General features: G+C 41.6%; 1 protein-coding gene across 1 annotated transcript in view; it reads right to left on the reverse strand.

Moving 5' to 3' along the window:
• maea (macrophage erythroblast attacher, E3 ubiquitin ligase) overlaps positions 1–19,410 on the reverse strand; it is a 146,984-nt gene that overhangs the window by 89,503 nt on the left and 38,071 nt on the right. The window contains exon 3 of the mRNA XM_087991136.1: positions 1,124–1,327. Coding sequence (XP_087847262.1) covers positions 1,124–1,327 — 204 coding nt within the window. The remainder of the gene's footprint in view (positions 1–1,123; positions 1,328–19,410) is intronic.

Below are 19,410 nucleotides of genomic sequence, written 5' to 3' on the forward strand. Positions count from 1 at the left end.
CTAGTCAGTTCAATTAATTGTTAAAATTATTCACTTACGTATATTCATTTATCTTCGCCACCAATTTGGTATTCTATTATAAATCTTGAGAATTGAACAGACGTGAACTACTTACAGAAATTCACCAAATAACTCATTTCAGTGTCTTGCAAAGCCACACAGACCCCTAAAACATCATATAGTGAGGGGCGAGCTGACAGAACTTAGACATTCATAAAGTCATGAGGGGCACAGATAAGTTGGATCAAACGTTCTGTATTCATGCTGTATATGTCTATGACTTAACTGCATAAAATCATTAGAGGCATGGAAAGCGTACATAGTCAGAGTGGAAATGTCAAATACTCTGGGTAAGAGAGGGGGCAAGTTGAAAAAGAGATGTTGTATACAGAGCGTGCTAAGTGCCTGGCTAGTGTTGAAAGAGAAAGTGGGAGAAGCAACATTTAAGAGGCATTTAGACAAACACATGATCAGGCAGCGAATAGAAGGATATGGACATGCACAAGCAGATGGGGTTAGTTTAGAATGACATCAAAGTTGGCGCAGACATGGTGGACCAAAAGGCCCGTTCCTGTTCTCTACTGCTTTGTATCCTATTTACAGGGGGGGGGAAAACACCCCTTTGCCCAACCTCACCGAAAATCTGCATTCACCAAATTCTCAGGTTTGCTCTCCATTTCCCCAATTGCGATCATTGCTCTGGGTGGCCTAAAGCAGACCAAGTCTCAATCACCTGCGATCTCTGCCTCAAGAATTACATTCTCTTACATCAATTCTCTCTCAAGCTGCACCGACATGGATAAAGCTCTATGCTTCAGTGAAGGCAAATACAAAATTATTCTTTCATTATTCCAGGCAATTTGTCGACATCAATAAGAGAACCTCTTTCAACATCTTCAATCAGCCCCTGACTTAGATTAAATTTTTTGGATCAAGACACATAACAGTTATTAATATTCATTTATATTGCAAGTTTTTAGATTTAATTACAGTTCAAAATAAGCTAAACTCTTATTCAACAAAATACACAAATGCGCAATTATACCACAAACAAGGACATTGTCCACTCTGATCTTAACATAGTAACGTTTACAGTTTCACTGACATTTCAAACACCACTCACCTCAATTCCACTCTGTTTGGTCAGTTTAACAGCAGTGTTGTAATAGCCACATCGCAGCAAATGTTCCACCATCATACGGTCCATGCGCTTTTTCTTCCACATATTAACTGCTGCTGCTTGGTCACTGCTGTGCTCTTTCAAGTGTTCAATTCTACGTTTGCAAAGTTTTGCACTCTCATCTTCAGCTTGGATTGATTCAACTGCCTACATGAGATAGAAAATACACTCAGTAAATACAATCCTAAGTACAAACTGCATATTTATTAAGCAGCTTATGGTAAAATGAAATCACAATTGTTATAGCACATCACGACTGCAGTGGTTCTCCAAAGCAGCATTATAACTTAGGAGAACAATACTACCTTTTCCTATACTCATGCACAAAATTTTAATCCAAATAATCATCCAACATTCTCTTCGATGCCTCAATTTAATCTGGTCCACCACACGTTCAGACAAAGAATTTCAGACCAAAACTACACACTGTGCCAGAGTTTTTTTTCCCTCACATCATATTTGCTTACTTGGCAAGTCTCTTGAAATCTGCATCCTTGCATTCCTGATCATCTGATCAGCTGGAACAGTTTTTACCTGTCTACTAAAAAGGAAGTGGTGGCTATGTCATAGGATTAGTAGTGCAGTTATATTTGAATTCATTTGAAAACAAAAGGTTGCTGTAAAAACCTAGCTGGTTCTCACATATCCTGCAGTGAAGAAAATCTGGCATCCCTTGCTGGTCTGCCCCAGACCCACAGTAATGTAGTAAACACTTAACTGCCCTTTGGGATAGACAAGGAACATTGATCCAGCGATCCAGCCAACCATGCCCATAACTCATGAATAAATCTTTTTAAAGACAATCCAGCTCCTTCATAATTTTGCAAACATCCAGAGCGCCTTCTAGCTTTGTTCTCTCCAAGGAGTGAAAACCAAAATCAGTAATACATTCTCAAAGTGATGTTTTCCATCACTGAAACGATCCTGATTAACCTCTTCTGTGCACTCTCCCATGCATCCAACCTCCTCAAAGTGGCATCCAAATAGTGGCAGCTGAGATCTAACAAGTACCTTTTCCAAGGTCAGCATGCTGTCCTTGCTCTTGTACTTTATGGCACAATTAAAGCTCAGAACACTGCATACTTTGTTGACCACTTCCTCTTCATGTCCTGTTCAATCATATTATGGCTGCGACAACTGAGCAATGTTTTTACTACAAGATCTTGAATTATAATCCTCTCTCATTGCATGATGTCAGGTTTCACATAACCGGATTTCAGGAGTTGATCCGAATATGCTCGTCAAAGGAACTCTTTAAAACATTCCATCAACTCACATGGGCTACATTTTTCCAACTGACCTTTGCTAGTCAAAAAGTGGATTAATATCTCCCATGGTTGCCATTGTGCTTTTCTGACAGCTACTATTTCTTCTTTTTTCACCCTGCCCAACTGTGTGGTTATTGTTCGGGACCCAGCACAGTACTTGCTTAAGTGACTTCTTGCTAATTTAATTTACACACGACATGTTTCCATATCTTGATTCCTTGAGCTCTATTGACCTAGTGCCATTAGTAACCAAAGGGGCTACCTCTCTCTATTACCCTCACAATTCTAGATATATTAAGTAAGTCCAGCATTTAATAACATAAGACCGTACATGGCATGGTGGCACTATGGTTAGCACTGCTGTCTCACAGTGCCAGGGACCAGAGTACAATTCAACTCTTGGGTGGCTTGTATGTTCCCTGAATGTCTGCATGGGTTCCCTCCGACAGTCCAAAGATGTGAAGGTTGAACCGATTCGCCATGTGAAATTCAGGGTGACAAGAACAGAGTATGGACATTAGGTCTGCGTCAAATGCTCTTACGAAGGTCAGTGATGACTCGATTGCCTGTTTCCACACTTAGGGTTTCTATGATTCTATGAACGAGGAGCAGGAGCAGGCAATTCAGCCAATCAAGCCTGTTTCGCCATTCAAACAATCATGGCTGATCTCATCTCAGCCTCAACTCCATTTTTATACCCACATTCCACAACCCTTCAGCCCATGACTGAAGAAAAATCTCTCTCAATTTTACTTAGTGTTCTGGCATCCACTCGTAGTCGCGAATTCTACAGATTCACGACCGGAGAGAAATAATTTCTTCCAGAGTCAAGTGGTTTTTATCATTTCTACCATATACAACTGATACAGTAAAAAAATGAGACAGCGTTCCTACAGTATAGAAGGTGCTACACTGACAGCATAAACTACACAATCATACACAGCCTAAAATGGATAAAATGGCATGCTCCGTGTGATGGAGTTGGACATGCTGTTCTGATCCAGACTGACTAAGATCTTTCAGTCAAGAAGTCCAGGATCAAGTTACACAGAGATTTTAGGTCCAGGAGGCTCAGCTTTCCAATCAGGTGCTGAGGAATGGTGGTGTTAAATGCAGAACTGAAGTCTATAAACAGTCATCTGACGTCGGTGTTCTTCTTCTCCAGGTGGGTGAGGGCCAGATGGAGGGTGAGGGCCAGATGGAGGGTGTTGGAAATGGCATCATCTGTTGAGCAGTTGGGTTGATACACGAACTGTAGGGTGCCCAGTGAGAAGGACAGCAGGGGTCTTCATATGTCTCATCACAAAGCTCTTGAAGCACTTCACTATGATCGGTGTAAGCATAACAACGTGATAGCCATTGAGACAGGATGCTTAAGACTCCTGGGGCGGCATGGCAACTCAATGGCTCGCACTGCTGCCTCATAGCACCAGGACCCCAGGTTCGATTCCAGCCTTGGGCAACTTCTATGTGGACTTTACACATTCTCCCTGTGTCTGCGTGGGTTTCCTCCGGGTGCTCCAGTTTCCTCCCACAAGCCAAAGATGTGCAGGTGAGGTGAATTGGCCATGCTAAATTGTCCAATGTTAGCTGCATTAATCAGAGGAAAATGGGTCTGGGTGGGTTACTCTTCGGAGGGTCACTGTGGACTTGCTGGGCTGAAGGGCCTGTTTCCACGCTGTATGGAATGGGCAGCACGGTGGCACAGTGGCTAGCACTGCTGCCTCAAGCGCCAGAGACCTGGGTTCAATTCCCGCCTCAGGCGACTGTGTGGAGTTTGCACGGTGTCTGGATGCTCGGGTTTCCTCCCACAGTCACAAAGATGTGCAGGTTAGGTGAATTGGCCATGCTAAATTGCCTGTAGTGTTAAGTGAAAGTGTAAACGTAGGAGAATGGGTCTGGGTGGGTTGCGCTTCGGCGGGTCGCGCTTCGGCAGGTCGGTGTGGACTTGTTGGGCCGAAGGGCCTGTTTCCACACTAAGTAATCTAATCCAATCCAATCCAATCCAATCTAATCCTTTGGCACAGGGACCTTGAAGCAGCCTTGAAGCACGTTGGAACTATGGCGCAGCTCAGTGAGATCTAGAAGAAGATATCCATGCAAACATCTGCTAGTACATCAGAGCATTCTCTTGACACTCTGCCAGGGATGAAGTCTGGTCCAGCAGCTGTACACGGGTCAACTCTGCTTAGGATTTTCCTCACGTCGGCCATGGTAAGACACAGCAGCTTGTCTCTGAAAGGGGGTGTGGACTTCTTCATTGACATGTCATTTTGTGCCTGAAACAATGCATAAAAGTTGTTCAACTCATCGGGAGGGAGGCATCACCAGCACAAGCAGGCTATGCTGTTCTGTGTACGGTGATGGCCTGGATGCCCTTCCACATGCTCCGTATATCACCACTGGCTGTGTGGTGCGTTTTCTGTGCGTATACACATTTTGGCTCTTTGATGGCCTGGCTCAGGTTGGCCCTCGCTGTTGTTAGGGCCGCCTTGTCATCTGTTCTGAAGGTGGAATAATTTCTCATCTCAGTTTTACATCTGCCACCTTATCCTGAAACTATGACTTCTCAATCTAGATTGTCCCACAAGAAGTAATATCCTGCTTTGTCAATTCCCTTTAACATCTTGCATACCTCAATTAGATCTCAGCTTTCTTTGAAACTCTAATGAGTATTGGGCCAACCTGTTTAATCTTCATAAGACAAGGCCCATATCTTTGGAATTGATCTAAGAAACTTGCTCTGAAGTGTCTCCAATATAGCAAAATCCTTCGTTGAGTAATGGGACGAAAACTGGACACCATAATCATAACATCAAATGTAACAATCCTATATATGAACTATGAATGCACACCTGCCAGGTTGAGCAAAGAGCTTGGTTAATAACCTGTAGCATAAACATTACTGTTGTCTTATATTGACAAAGCTATTTGGAAATTAATAGGAATTATTAGTGTATAGAGCACAGTTCATTGCCAGCAGAAACATGAAAATACAATTTCAACTCAACAACAAAATAGTTGACAGCTATTCATTGATTGGTCAAGGGCAAGAAATGAAACGGAGTCATCCTAACTGGTTTAAAATTTAATCAGAAGGCTTGGCAGATAGCGATGGGTCATTAGCCAGTGAGTTTTCCAACACAATGCTTTTATCAGAATCCATTTGCAAACAAATCAGCAATGTCGGATTTCTCCTTACAATGGTATTCTATGAATTGCCTGGATTAGTCCAGAACAAAAAGCTCCAACAAAATAGGTCATTTTCCAGCAAAGGCCAATAATTGTTAGTTCTCAAAAGGAAAAAAAAAGGCAAGGCGGCTTTCAGTCAAGAATCAACATGTGCACATGCTTTCTTATTAACCTATTTTTCTGATTAACCTGTTCAAACATTGTTATTACGCAATTCTGGAGCAGGTGAGGCTTGAACCTAAGCGTTCTGGTCCGGGGTAGGGTCACTACCACTATGCAACAAGCAGCTGCCCCCCACCACCCATTGGTTGGAAAGCAGCAGGTTTGGTCAGTGTTAGGATTGAACCCATCACCTTGGCATTCTTAACACTGTGTTCTCGCCATCTGAGATGATCAGTCTTCCAAGCATGGGTAGGTGTTTGTCACTAAACACATGCAGCTGTTGCTGGAGTCTTGAAATGCAGTTTGATCAAGAGAGGTTGAGAAACAACGTTAAGAAACATTGAGAATAGCTCCTTCAGTACGTTTTGAGGAGAATCGCTCCATCATTTTTTCAGGTCTCTCACTAAACTCTCAAAGACATGTTTTCCAAAACAGCAGAACATCAGCAGAATAGCTTATCTTGTTGTCCAGTTTCCCCCTTCAGTCCAAGCAAAACATTAAGAGACACAGTAGTTTTACCTTCCTTTATTCCAGGCCCTGAAAGGAGAGAGAAAGATCACCCATGTGCACAGATAATATGGGTTCCTGGTCTTCTCTGGAATAGCAGTTTCTCAATGAGCTAAGTAGTCATTTTACAGGGAGGAGCATCCAGATAAGGTAACATACATATTAATTGTGTAACCATTACAATGAGTATCAATAACAGAGACCAAGCCCTTTACTGTTATACAATGAAGGTTTTTAATCTTGTTAACTGGATTCATACAATGGATACTTTTCAACTTGTTCGCTCACCTTGTATATTGAGTGCCTCCAATATTGTTAAGCGGCTCTACGTAATGATTGCTTTTCCACATTGTTAACCTATCATCCTTGCCTGCAAGTTTTATTTGATCAGAGTCCTGCTCAGCTGAACCACTTGTTTCACAAAACTCAGAACTTAACTCTTTCCCTGCCTGTTTATACCCTATATACATTATCACTCTCACAGCAGGCTCCATCAAACTGTGCTCCTCAGTACTCACAATGCCATAAACCTCATTCAGGTTATTTCCAGTCAATCCAGCAGCTTCACAGTCTTAGCTGTGTAGTTAGCTGAAACATTGGGAATACAAGAATTGTCTTTAAAAATGTACAAAGTCTTTTTACGAAACCACTAAATAATGGTTCAAGTATCCAAATTCACCATTGACCATCAATATTAATCCTCCAACTATTAATAAAGTCTCTTCCTAACACAATAACACCATTGTCTCCTTGACTGTTTAACTTGCACACTGCATTTTTCAGTATAAACATTTTTCACAGCCCAATATGTTCAGTGATCAAATTAGGTCTAAAGGTAGCACTAAATGATAATTTCAGATTGAAATAGTTTCTTCAATACACAGTAAACATTTAGTTGAACAAACATTTCCACTTGATTAACACTGCTCAATAAGAGTGACAATGAGCAAACTCAAATTAGTAGAACATCACAAGGCATCAAAGAAACAGTTAACTTGAATATTTCATCGTTTGAAAATGAATCAACAAATTGCAATTCCTGTGTAATTCTTTACTATAATCAATACTGATGCACTGGACCAAAGTGCAGGTTTTGCCAAACATAGACACAAGTACGGCTCAAAAAAATTCAAGTTTGCATAGTAGTTAAAACACTACCATCAAAGACCTTCTAATGTGGTCAAAATTTGTTTTTACATCCAAGGCCTCGAAAAGACACTATCAAAAAACAAACAAGGGTATGCAATTACTCCCAAATTCATCAACGTGCACTCCCAGTCTTCTCTGGAATGTTTTAAAAAGACATACAGTAGCGCCTCGACTTATGAACTTAATCCGTCCCGGGACCTGGTTCGCGAACTGAAATCAATTTTTCCCATTGTTCGGATAGCGTAACAATGCTTGGACGGCTGTTCACAGCGCACGCGCCAAAGACTAACCGAATGAGATCACGCGGGGCCCGAGAGCTTTTGCGTTCAACAAGCGCGTAGCAAAGCAGAACAATGAAACCATGTGGTCGCACGTGGGCTTTTTGCATTCGTACCTTGAATTTCTTACATACATTGAAGCAAAATTTTACGTACAATCCTGATCGTAAACCAATTTGTTCGTGAACGGGGTCGTTTGTATGTCGAGACGTTACTGTACTAGCATTTGTCTTGTGTTTCTCACTATACTAGAGCACATGCAGTACTTTAAGCATTGTCCCTTCTGTAAAGTTTAAAACGCAGCAACCTATTAGCTACTTGCGACAGTTGGCTTTCAGCAATGTGACAATGGCCAGATCATCTTTGTTGTACACTGAGGGATACTGGCCAGGCCACAGGGATTAACTCTCTTGTTGGTCAAAAACAGTACTAAAAATATCTTTTCACATCAACTGGAGGGGGGTAAACATATCATCCAAAAGATAGTACTTTGCAGTGGCCCTTCAGGACTCCAGGAATATTAGCCTTGATTTTTAGATTGCAAGTCTCAAAGTGAGACTTTAACCTGAAATCTTGAAAGTCAGAGGCAAGAACCACATCTGACACAAACAGGTTTCCTGAGTAAACACAACAATAAGCTTCTATTTGACAGTTAGTTGGCAAAATATTCGCGATTATGCAGGGACTCCACCATGACTAACACATTGCATTTTCCAAATACCACGTTTAACTGCACACAAATGGTCAGAAGTTCTCGTTAGCTAAGATAGTATTAGTACAAAATAAACAATGTAACAGAAACAGAAGGCAATTGTTTACTTCAGTTGACAGTTTCTGTTCTTGATCTTCAAGTTGAGGGCGATCTGGGTATCCTCATATACTGAGCAAAGTTAACATAAGAAATACAAGTGTACCCCACTATCTGAAAGTAGTGCAGTCCTATTAAATCATTCGTAACCCAAACTGGCATAAAGCGAAACATCAATTACCTTTCATTTATATGGGAAAAAATGTTTGACCGTTTCCAGACCCAGAAAATAATTTATCAAATCATACCAAATAACACACAAAACCTAAACGAACACTAACATAAAGTAAGGGTCATTAGAGGTTAGGGCGGTGGGAGGCACAGGAGACTGACGGGTTGGAAAGAAAGGGAGAGGGTCATCTTTTAACAGCTCAGCATTGTCTGAATTCATCAGGACAGGCAGGTCACTAACATCTACACTTTCCTCTATGTCTGCCTGCATCGATGTCGAAGGTCTAAGTTCGTCGCCTGCTGTGGCTGACGTGGAAGGCTTGAAATATGACAGAATGCTTGACTGCTTACCCTCACGCATTTTTCTATCACATAGTTCTTTGTCGGCCTCAAAACATCCTGCAAACCTGCCCTAAACCTACGTGTCCTTCCAAAATTAAAGTCATACTTTTCTGCAATCATTGCAGAACTGTCAATTGGAACGAAAATCTCAGCCAAGTACTTAACCTTCAGGCCGTTCACTATTGCATTTGGTTTCAATTCTTCCAATTTCATCAGATCTTCGTGAGTTAGTTCTTGGCCATGGGATGCCAAAACCTCTTCAACATTACCTTCGTCAACTTCCACAAACCCAGCCTCATTAGCCAAAGTCACGATTGCCGTATTTATTGTTTCTGGTTCTAAGCCTTTCGAATCGTTCACTATTTCAGGACGTAGTTTTCTCCAAATGCCATTTCTCAGCAAGACTGTTAGCCTGTCCAGAGCATCTCCAAGGTGGGTGATTGCCAATTTCATATTGTACTGTTTCCAGATCTCTCACAAAGATGCTTTGGAGTTGTCCTGTCCGTCAGTCAATGACACTTACAATACAAAGGATCACATTTTGCATATAGTGAGCCTCAATTGTGGCTTTTCAACCTTGGTCACACGGTTGCAGCAATATTGTGTTCGGCGGTAAGAACACAACACTCATGTTACCGCGATACTCAGCAATGCCAGGTGGATGAGCAGCACAGTTATCAACAATCAGAAGACACCTGTTATCAAAGTTATTTTCTCTATAGTATTTTTCAACAAAAGGATTAAAGTATCCATTCATGAACTCAAAAAAAATCACTTGAGTATTCCAACTGCTTAGATGTGAACAAAACACAACAGAAGTGTATTCTTATCAACACCTTTGTGCCCTCAGACTTTCTGAATGGTACACCAGTAGAGCCTAAGGACAGCACCACCAGTGGCATTAATAATAGGTATTAGGATAAACCTGTCCTTCGATGCCTCTTGTCCCTGAGCAGGCTTTTCTTCAATCAAAACGAATGTCTTGCTTGGCAATTTTTCCCAATAAATTCCAGTTTTGTTAGAGTTAAACGCTTGCTTATACGAATAACCATCTTCTGTAATTATTTTATTCAGTTCTTCTGGGAACTTTTCAGCAGCTTCACTATCAGCTGAAGCACTCTGACCCGCAACCTTTAAGTAATGAAACTGCCCTCGCCTCAAAAACCGATCAAATCACCCATGAGGACCTTGAAATTCCACTTCTGCAACACTTGCATTCTCATCATCCAGAGCTTTCTGTTTCAGCTTATTAAAAAGACAGACTGATTTCCCAAATACAAGGTAACTGAACACCATGCTTTGCACACCCATCAATCCAGTCAAGCAATAGACTTTCCATTTTATCCATTACTGGATGCCGACTAAAGGAGACCACTCTGCTACTAACAGAATCAATAGTAACTTCGGCAGCTTTCAAGATTCTTTCTCTCTACGTGTAAATAGTACGAATGGTGGACGCAGGCAAGTTCAACCCACACACAATGTCTATTTTGTTGACCATGATCAAAATGCTTAATTACACCCAGTTTTACATTAAGCAGAACAGCCTTACAAGCTCTCAGGCATTTTCTGATACCTTACGACACGCCTTGCTAACTGATGCACAAAATAAATCCAGACAACACACAGATGCTCACACAGTTCAAAGCTATAGCAGCTTGATGCTGAGATGCTGAGTGTAGTTCCCAGGAAAGACGCTTGCTGGCGCCACTCTCGCTGTACACAGTTGTTCATAAAAGCAAAAATCCTCTTTCAGTTCGCGAAAGCAGGTATGAAAGTAGGTCTTTTGTGAATTGGCATTAAGTGAATGTTCAATAAGTGGGGGATAACCTTAGAAGGAGGCAACTCAGCCCTGAGCCTGCTCCATGTTATGCAATCATGGTTGATCACATCTCTGTCTAAACTCAGTTTTCCTGCCTGGTATCCTTAACCTTTCAACCCATTACTATCTTCTCCTCAAATCTATTCAGTGTCTCATCCACTGCACTCTGGGGTAAAGAATTCCAAAGATTCATGACCATTTGAGAGAAATAATTTCTCACTGGTTTTAAATCTGGTACCCCTTATCCACAAATTGCAGGTAGAGTGAATGGACAGGAAAGTAAATGGAAATATGGCCTTGATTGGAAGGATTTTAATGCTAAGATCCAAAACACTACTTTAATCTATACCATTGGGTCGGGATATTTTTATATTGGAGTCATATCAGAAAAGTGTTTCACCCAATCACAGATGATCATAAAATCCCAACTGTGTAGAAGCAGGCCATTCAGCCCTTTGAGTCTACACTGCCCTTCCGAAGAGCATCCCACCCAGATACACCCTGCCACATTACCTCTGTAACCTTGCATGAAACAAGGCTAATCCACCTCGTTTGAACATCCCTGGACGTCATGAGCAATTTAACATGGCCAATCCGTCTAATCTGTACATCTTTGGACTGTGGGAAGAAACCCATGCAGATACGGGGAGAATGTGCAAACACAACACAGACATTTGCCAAAGGGTGGAATCAAACCCAGATCGCTGGCACTGAGGCAGCAGCGCTAACTACTGAGCCACTGTGTCACCCGACATTAGACTTGGTTAATTCTTGGATTGAACAGGTAATCTTATGAATCAATGCTCAAATGGACTTCAGAAAAACAAAAGCTGATCTTCTTGAAACATGTGATTCCAAAGTCCTTGACAGTAATTGCTGAGATGATGCTACCCTTTATGGGGAAACTCTGGAAATGTGACCATCACTAGTTAAGTCAGTGTTTATTAACCACCTGTAACAGCCCTGGAGAGTGGCATGATGAGCTAACATTTTAAATCAGTGTCATCTTGGAGTGTGCAGACACAAAGTGCTGTTAGAGTGGAGTTGCAGGGTTTTGCTCTAATGACAATGAAGGAACAGTGATATAGTTTCAAGTCAGGGTGGTGTGTGGCTTGAAGGCAAAGTTGGAGACAGCATGTTTTCATCTATCTTCTGCTCTTGTCCTTCAAGATGGTAAAGTTTGCAGATTTGGAAGGTAATGTCAAAAGAGGACTTGGTCAATTTATCATATGGATCTTAGAGGTGGGTTGTCACTATGCACGGATTGTAAATGCAGGTAAACATTGAAGGTGGCAGATGGGATGGCAATCACACTGGCTTTGCCGAGATGGTATCAAGCTATAATGTTATTCAAACTACACCTAGCCAGGCAACAGGGAAGTATTCCATCTCACTTCTGACTTGTCCCTTGTGGGTGGCAGACAGACTTTTAAAGCCATAGAGTCATACAGCACAGAAACAGACCCTCTGTTCCAACTCATCCATGCTGACCATGTTTCCCAAACTAAACTAGTCCCATTTGCCTGTGTTTGGCCGTATCCCTCTCAATCTTTCCTAATCATGTACCTGTCCAAATGTCTTTTCAATGTACTAACTGTATCTATCACTTCCTCCTGCGATTCATTCCACATATGAACTAGCTTCTGCATGAGAGAATTACCTCCCAGGTCACAGTGTTTCTCCTCTCCCTTAAAAGTCTGCCCACTAGTTTTGAACTCCCCAATACTAGGTAAAATACCTTTACAATGAGTCTTATCTATGTCCCTCTTGATTTTATGAATCTTTATGAGGGTAACCCCTCAATCTCCAGTGCTCCACAGAAAAAGTTCCAGCCTACTAGCTCTCCTGATAACCCAAACCCTCCAGTCCCAGAAACATGCTGGTAAATCTTTTCTGAACCCTCTCCAATTTAATAATCTCCTTCCAATGGCAGGGCAACCAAAACTATTGTTATGACACGGGGTAAACCCTCCTGCTTAATTTAAAACAGCAACACAGAAAAGGATTATCCTGTGTAGTAATCTGAAAATTCGAGAGGCCAAGAACTATTTAAAGTAAAAATTAACAACTTTATTTCTTAAAGTAGAACAGAGAATAATTAACTAAAAACTATTTACAACTCCTTCCTCTAACCTTTCTTTTAACTTCCCCTTTTGCAATACTAGTCCAAAAGAAACCCCAATTAAGTTTTACCCAAAAGTTAAAGTTTTCAAAACCAGTCATCTTTTCCTCAGTCATCTTTTCTTCTTCTGAGGGACTTCTGTTTCACAGGTCACTGATCGATAAAGGTACCTTTAAGAGAGCTATTCTCTGGGCAGTCTGCAGATGATGCTGGTGGCTTGGCAGTTCTCCTTCAGCTGTTCAATTTTCCCCCGGTCTTATATTCCCAAAGCATCAGACTAGCTTTTAAGATTGTCAACATACTAAATTCAAACTTTATTGGAGTTTGGTCTTTTTGGGGTATAATTTAAACTGATTGGCCTAATTCGAATCTATTTCGTCTATCCGAGCTACTGAACCACATGTCTTGTTCAGCACACTTGGTGCTGTCAGGTCTTTCTGCTAGCTTTTAACTCTCTTAAAAAGGTACAGTACACCCATATCTTCATAACCACTATACACAGGACTCCAAAGTGACTTGCTCAAATGTTATTGGTCATGTCAAACCAAGGCTGGATATTGGCCATGTGTAGCTGTATTTTGACATTGACTGCTTCAGTATCGGTGTCATCACAAATGATACTGAACATTTTACATTCATTTGTGAACATCCCCACTTCTGACCTCACGTTGGAGGGGAGGTCATTAATGAAATGGTTGAAGATGGCTGGGCCGAGGGAACTACCCTGAGGACCTCTGCAAAGACTTCATGGAGCTCAGATGGCTGAACACTACAACACCTTCCTTTGTACCGAGTATGACTCAAACCTAATGGAGAGTATTCCTGCAGATTCTCATTGACTTCAGTTTTGCTCGAATTCATTCATGTTGTAACTGTATCAAATATGGCCTTCTTGAGTCAGAGAGCATGGGCCAACTATTCCATGCCGATCAAATAGCCAAAATAAACCCAGCCCCATTTGCCAGCATTTGGCCCACATCCCTCTCAACCTTTCCTATTCATACACGCATCCAGATGTCTTTTAAAATGTTGCAATTGTACCAGCCTCTAACACTTCCTCTGGCAGTTCATTCCATACATGCACCACCCTGTGTGAAAACCCAGAGGTCCCTTTTAAACTTTTCCCCTCTCACCCTAAACATGTGCCTTCTAGCTCTGGACTCCCCTACCCTGGGGAAAAGACCTTGACTGTTCACCTCAGCCATGCCCCTCATGATTTTATCAACCTCTAAAGTCACCTCCCAGCCTCCAATGCTCCAGGAAAAATAGCCCCAAGCCTACTTAGCCGCTCCCTATAGTTCAAATACCCCCCCGCGCCCCCCTTTTTACTTCTGTCAAAGGCAATCCCCTCACTTCCCCTGAACAGCTCAGCTCCTTGTCCACATTTAAACCAAGATGTGATAAACTCCACAGTTGAGTAGCTTCAGTAGAACCTCAGCTGATCATTTGAGATTATTGTTAACGAAATTCCACTAAGTAGCAATGTCAATGACACCTTTCAGCACTTTGTTGATACTTTCAGAACAATCTACTGATGCATTAATTGGCTGAGTTTGATTATCCTTTTTTTGTGCATAGGACAAACCTTGCCAACTTTACACATTGCTGGTCGATGCCAACATTTAGTAAGAAATAGAGCTGCTTTGATTGGAGTCAAAGAGTGTGGTGCTGGAAAAGTACAGCCAATCAGGCAGCATCAGAGGAGCAGGAGAATTGACGCTCGAAACATTGATTGTCCTGCTCCTCGGATGATGCCTGACTGGCTGTGCTTTTCCAGCACCACACTCTTCAACTGATCGCCAGCATCAACAGTGCTCACTTTCTCCCTGTTTTGTCTGGAGCCCAACTCTATATAATTAATTAATACATTTAAAAGACATTGACACAAATGGATAGGAAAAGTTTAGAGGGATATGGGCCAACCGAAGGCAAATGGGACTAATTCAGCTTAAAATGCTTGGTCAGCATGGACAAGTTGGACTGAAAGGATTGTTTCCATGCTGTACACCTCTGACTTTACGACTTTAACTAGCTCTGGAGAACAAGTCTTTAGTCCTCATTCAGAATGTCACTTCAGACCATAAGACTTCCTATTTCTTGTGGTCTTGAACAGGGACAGGCTGTTCGGCCCCTCAAGGCTGCTCTGCCAGTCAAGATGATCATTACTGATCCAATATTCCTTATGTCTGCATGCCTGTATTTTCCCCATAACCTTTGATTACCTGATTGATCAAAAATCTCTCTCAGAAATATACAGAAGGACTCTCAACCCGCAGAAGAAATTCCTCCTCATCTCAGTCTGAAATTAGCACCCCTTTGTTCTGAAATTATTCCCTCCAATCCTAGTCATTTCCATAGGTGAGACTTGATCTCAGTATTTATCTTCTCAAGTCCCTCAAGAATCCTCTACGTTTCATTGACAATGACTTCTCATTCTTCGAAACACGACTGAATGCAGTCCCAACCCATTTAACCTTTACTCATAAGCCAATCCCTCCATACCAGGGATCATCCTTGTGAACCCTCTGAACACAATGAAATAATATCCTGACTTAAATAAGGGAATGAAAACTGCTCACCGAACTGCAGATGTGGTCTCACCAGCACCTTGCACAGTGGCAACAAGACTTCGCTATTCTTATTCTCCAGCCTCTTGAAATAAGAGCCAAAATTCCATTCAGCTTCTTAGTTACCTGCTAAACCTGTATGTAGGCTTTGTATTTCATTCACAAGTACCCTTACGTCCCTTTATTTTGAAGCTTTCTGCAGTTTTTTTTCCATTTAAATAATATGGTTCTTTTGTTCTTCCTTCCAGTGAACAACTTTACATTTTCCCATATCATGCTACATTTGCTAACTTTTTGCCCACTTATTTAGACTATCAATACCTCTATAAACTCTACATATCCCTTTTGCAACTTGCTTACCATCTATTTGTGTCATCTGCAAATTTAGCTCTAGTATGTTTGCTTTCTTGCTTCAAGTCATGAATATATTATTATGAAGAGTTTCAATCCCAGCATCAACCCCTGCAGTATCCTGCTGGTTCAAAGGCACAATCTGAAAGAGAACCCTTTATTCCTACTTGTTGTTTTCTGTCTATTAACCAATTCTTTGATCATGCCAATATATCGCCACTAACACCACTGTGTTCTGAAGAGTTAATTTGCTCTGCTAACCTGCAAGAAATTGAATGCTCTGGGGGAGGGTGGTGTGTCTTGGTCTTAGAGGTGGAATGTGGGAGGTTTACATTCCCATCCCTTGCCATTCAGGGATGATTTACATTGATTTGTGAACAGGGTGTAAAAACAATAAGAACATTATAATTGGGATTCTGAATATTTCCTGTCGTTAAAAGAAATACAATTCACATCAGAGCTGGCCATGAAGAGATGATTTCCATTTCATAGTTTCTGGAGGTGGTCACTATATGGTATCTTGAGTGGCATGTGAAAATGAGGGGAGGTCATTAACTGTGATGTAAAGATTTTTGTATAAAGGAAGAACTGTTTCCTTTGTTCAAAAAGAGTTTTTGACACGACCCCATAAGTCCTGTGAGATATGTTAAAGGTTTCTCCAAAGCTTGTACTGTACTGTGCTTAACAAATTTTGCTTGTTCACGGAAGTTGGTGTTTGCAGCGCATCAAGTGTACCAGAATCTTAAGAGTGAAAGAATTTAACACTGTGGGTTCTTATGACACAAATCTTGTGTGAGATACCTTGTCAAATGCCTTCTGGAAGTTCAAACACTGGTTCCCCTCCATCCACACTGGTTGAAACCTGCTTGAAAAACTCTAATAAATTAGTCAGACATTATTTCCCTTTCATGAAGTCATGCTGACTTTGATTAGACTATTATTTTCCAAAGGTGCTATCACTTGATTAATTATCAATTTCAATAATTTCACATCTTCTTAAGAAGATTTTCATATTTTTCAGAATCGAGGAAACTTTCGGAAGTTTACAATATTGATTACTTCACAGGATCAGAGGATGCAAGCTATCAGTGCTCAGGGATTTATCTGGTTTTAGCCCGATTAGCTTATTTAATACTTCTCCTTCAGTGATGGTACTTAATTCCTCCCCAACATCCTTAAGAATTGCAAAGATGATTGAAGTATCTTCCACGATAAACATGATTCAAACTTTCTGCAGTTTCCTTGCTCCCCACCACTCCCATTTCTCAGGGGTTTATTTTCATTTTGACCTCTCTCTTCCTTTTTACAGATTTCAAAATGCTCTTGTTGATTTTATTTCTCACTGGTTTGCCTTCAGAGTTGATTTGCTCTTAATTATCCTTGTTGTATCCTGTATCCCAACCATTACCTGATAACATGAGAAGTGAATTGAATTGGGTGAAGACTGGCAACTGTTACACTGGAGCGTTCTGAAGGAGGCAGAGATCTATCTTCCACTTCGCACTTCTGGCTGAAGATGGATACAAATGCTTCAGCTTTGTCTTTTGAGCTCAGCTTCCCCTATCATTGCAGATAGGGATATTTGTAGAGATTCCAGCATGAATTTGTTAAATTGTCCACCAACATTCCTAATAGGATGTGCCATGACTGCAAAGCTTGCATCTGAAGCATATCTGACTCTAGGACTGTCCATCACATTGTTTGACACTTCAACAAATTGGTGGGTTCGTTTTCAATGTTCCTCCTGTTACTCCTGACCTAGCTGCCTGCACTTTTAATTGAACCGGAATTTACCCCTTAGCTTTGTGGTAGAGTGGGGAATATGTCAGGAATTGAGCTCACACATTGTGGCTCCATGTAATTCTGCCCACAGTGCTTCATGGATGCCTAGTTTTGATTTGCTAGATCTGTTTGAAATTTATCCTGTTTAGTATTGTGACAGCACCATTAAAAAAAAAAAGGGTGCCCTCAACAACCAAAACTGGACTGCATCGTCACAACAGATATGTGGCTGTCATGCACAGATGCATGTGCTGCAAGTAGATATGGGCAAGGTCAAACACTCCTCTCCCAACCCCCACCCCCAGTACTGCTAATCTGTCAAGACATGCTGCTGCCTCAGCCTAGTAGCTCTTTCCTCTGAAACTCTGCAAGCTCATCCAGAAGAGATGCAGCCTAGCCAGCCTTCATGACAGCCATTGAAATCTCTCATCCACAGTACATTCATTGTCTGTGCCATCTTCTGTGCATCATTCTAATAATGGTCAATGTAGTGGAGAACCAATTCATCAGTCAAGCTTGGGGTCAGGGCTAGGGAATGGTCAGTTAGAAGCAGGAAACGTGCTTGCCCTTCTACTATGAAGCTTCACAGGGTCTGGAATCAAAGTCAGACCAACTGGCATCAACCAAGTCACTAAAAATGAGAATTGCTCACAAATCATTGTCTATTTTAAAAAGACTCTCTAACTAACATCGAGGTTTCTGGTAAAATTGGACTGATCGAGCATCAGTCTAAAGTCATCATGCTCCCAGAATCATGCCTTCCATACACAGTGGCAGACAGCACTATCACCATTTCCTTCCCACTCACAGGGCAAATCCAGCAGGAGTGGCAACACAGTGGTAAGAAAGAATCCCCCTGGAAATACCTTCTAGTTTTCAACTCCCCAACCCAGAGGAGATACCCTTGCTCCTTACCTAGACCTCTCATGATTTTAAAATCTCTGAAGTCACCCCTTAACCTCCTCTGCTTCAGTGAAAGAAATCCCAGTACTGATCCCTATGGCGTACTATGTGCTATTGTGCTATATCGCACACGTTAGTCAATTTGTGTCAACTAACAAGATTAACCAATAGAGGATACTGTTTCTAAAGTGCAACTTTTTAAAAATGTTGGCAATAACAACTGCATCATCAATGCTTTAAGTGCTATTTAGTATCCATAGTGTGAAAACAGGCCCTATGGCTCCACAAGTCCACAATGACCCTCCAAACAATATCCCACCAAAACCCATTTCCCTAAGCGACATTTACCCCTGACTAATAAGACCATAAGAGATAGGAGTGGAAGAAAGACCATTCGGCCCATCGAGTCCACTCTACCATTCAATCATGGCTGATGGGCATTTCAACTCCACTTACCCGCATTCTCCCCATCGCCCTTAATTCCTTGTGACATCAAGAATTTATCAATCTCGGCCCTGAAGACATTTAGCGTCCCGGCCTCCACGGCACTCTGTGGCAATGAATTCCACAGGCCCACCACTCTCTGCTGAAGAAATGTCTCTGCATTTCTGTTCTGAATTTACCCCCTCTAATTCTAAGGCTGTGTCCAAGGGTCCTAGTCTCCTCGCCTAACGGAAACAATTTCCTAGCGTCCACTCTTTCCAAGTCATGTATTATCTTGTAAGTTTCTATTAGATCTCCCCTTAATCTTCTAAACTCCAATGAATACAATCCCAGGATCCTCAGACGTTCCTCGTATGTTAGAC

The sequence above is a fragment of the Chiloscyllium plagiosum genome, unplaced genomic scaffold, assembly GCF_037043375.1.
Source record: "Chiloscyllium plagiosum isolate Xiang-an unplaced genomic scaffold, Cpla_swu_hap1 HiC_scaffold_1, whole genome shotgun sequence".
Taxonomy (NCBI): Eukaryota; Metazoa; Chordata; class Chondrichthyes; order Orectolobiformes; family Hemiscylliidae; genus Chiloscyllium; species Chiloscyllium plagiosum.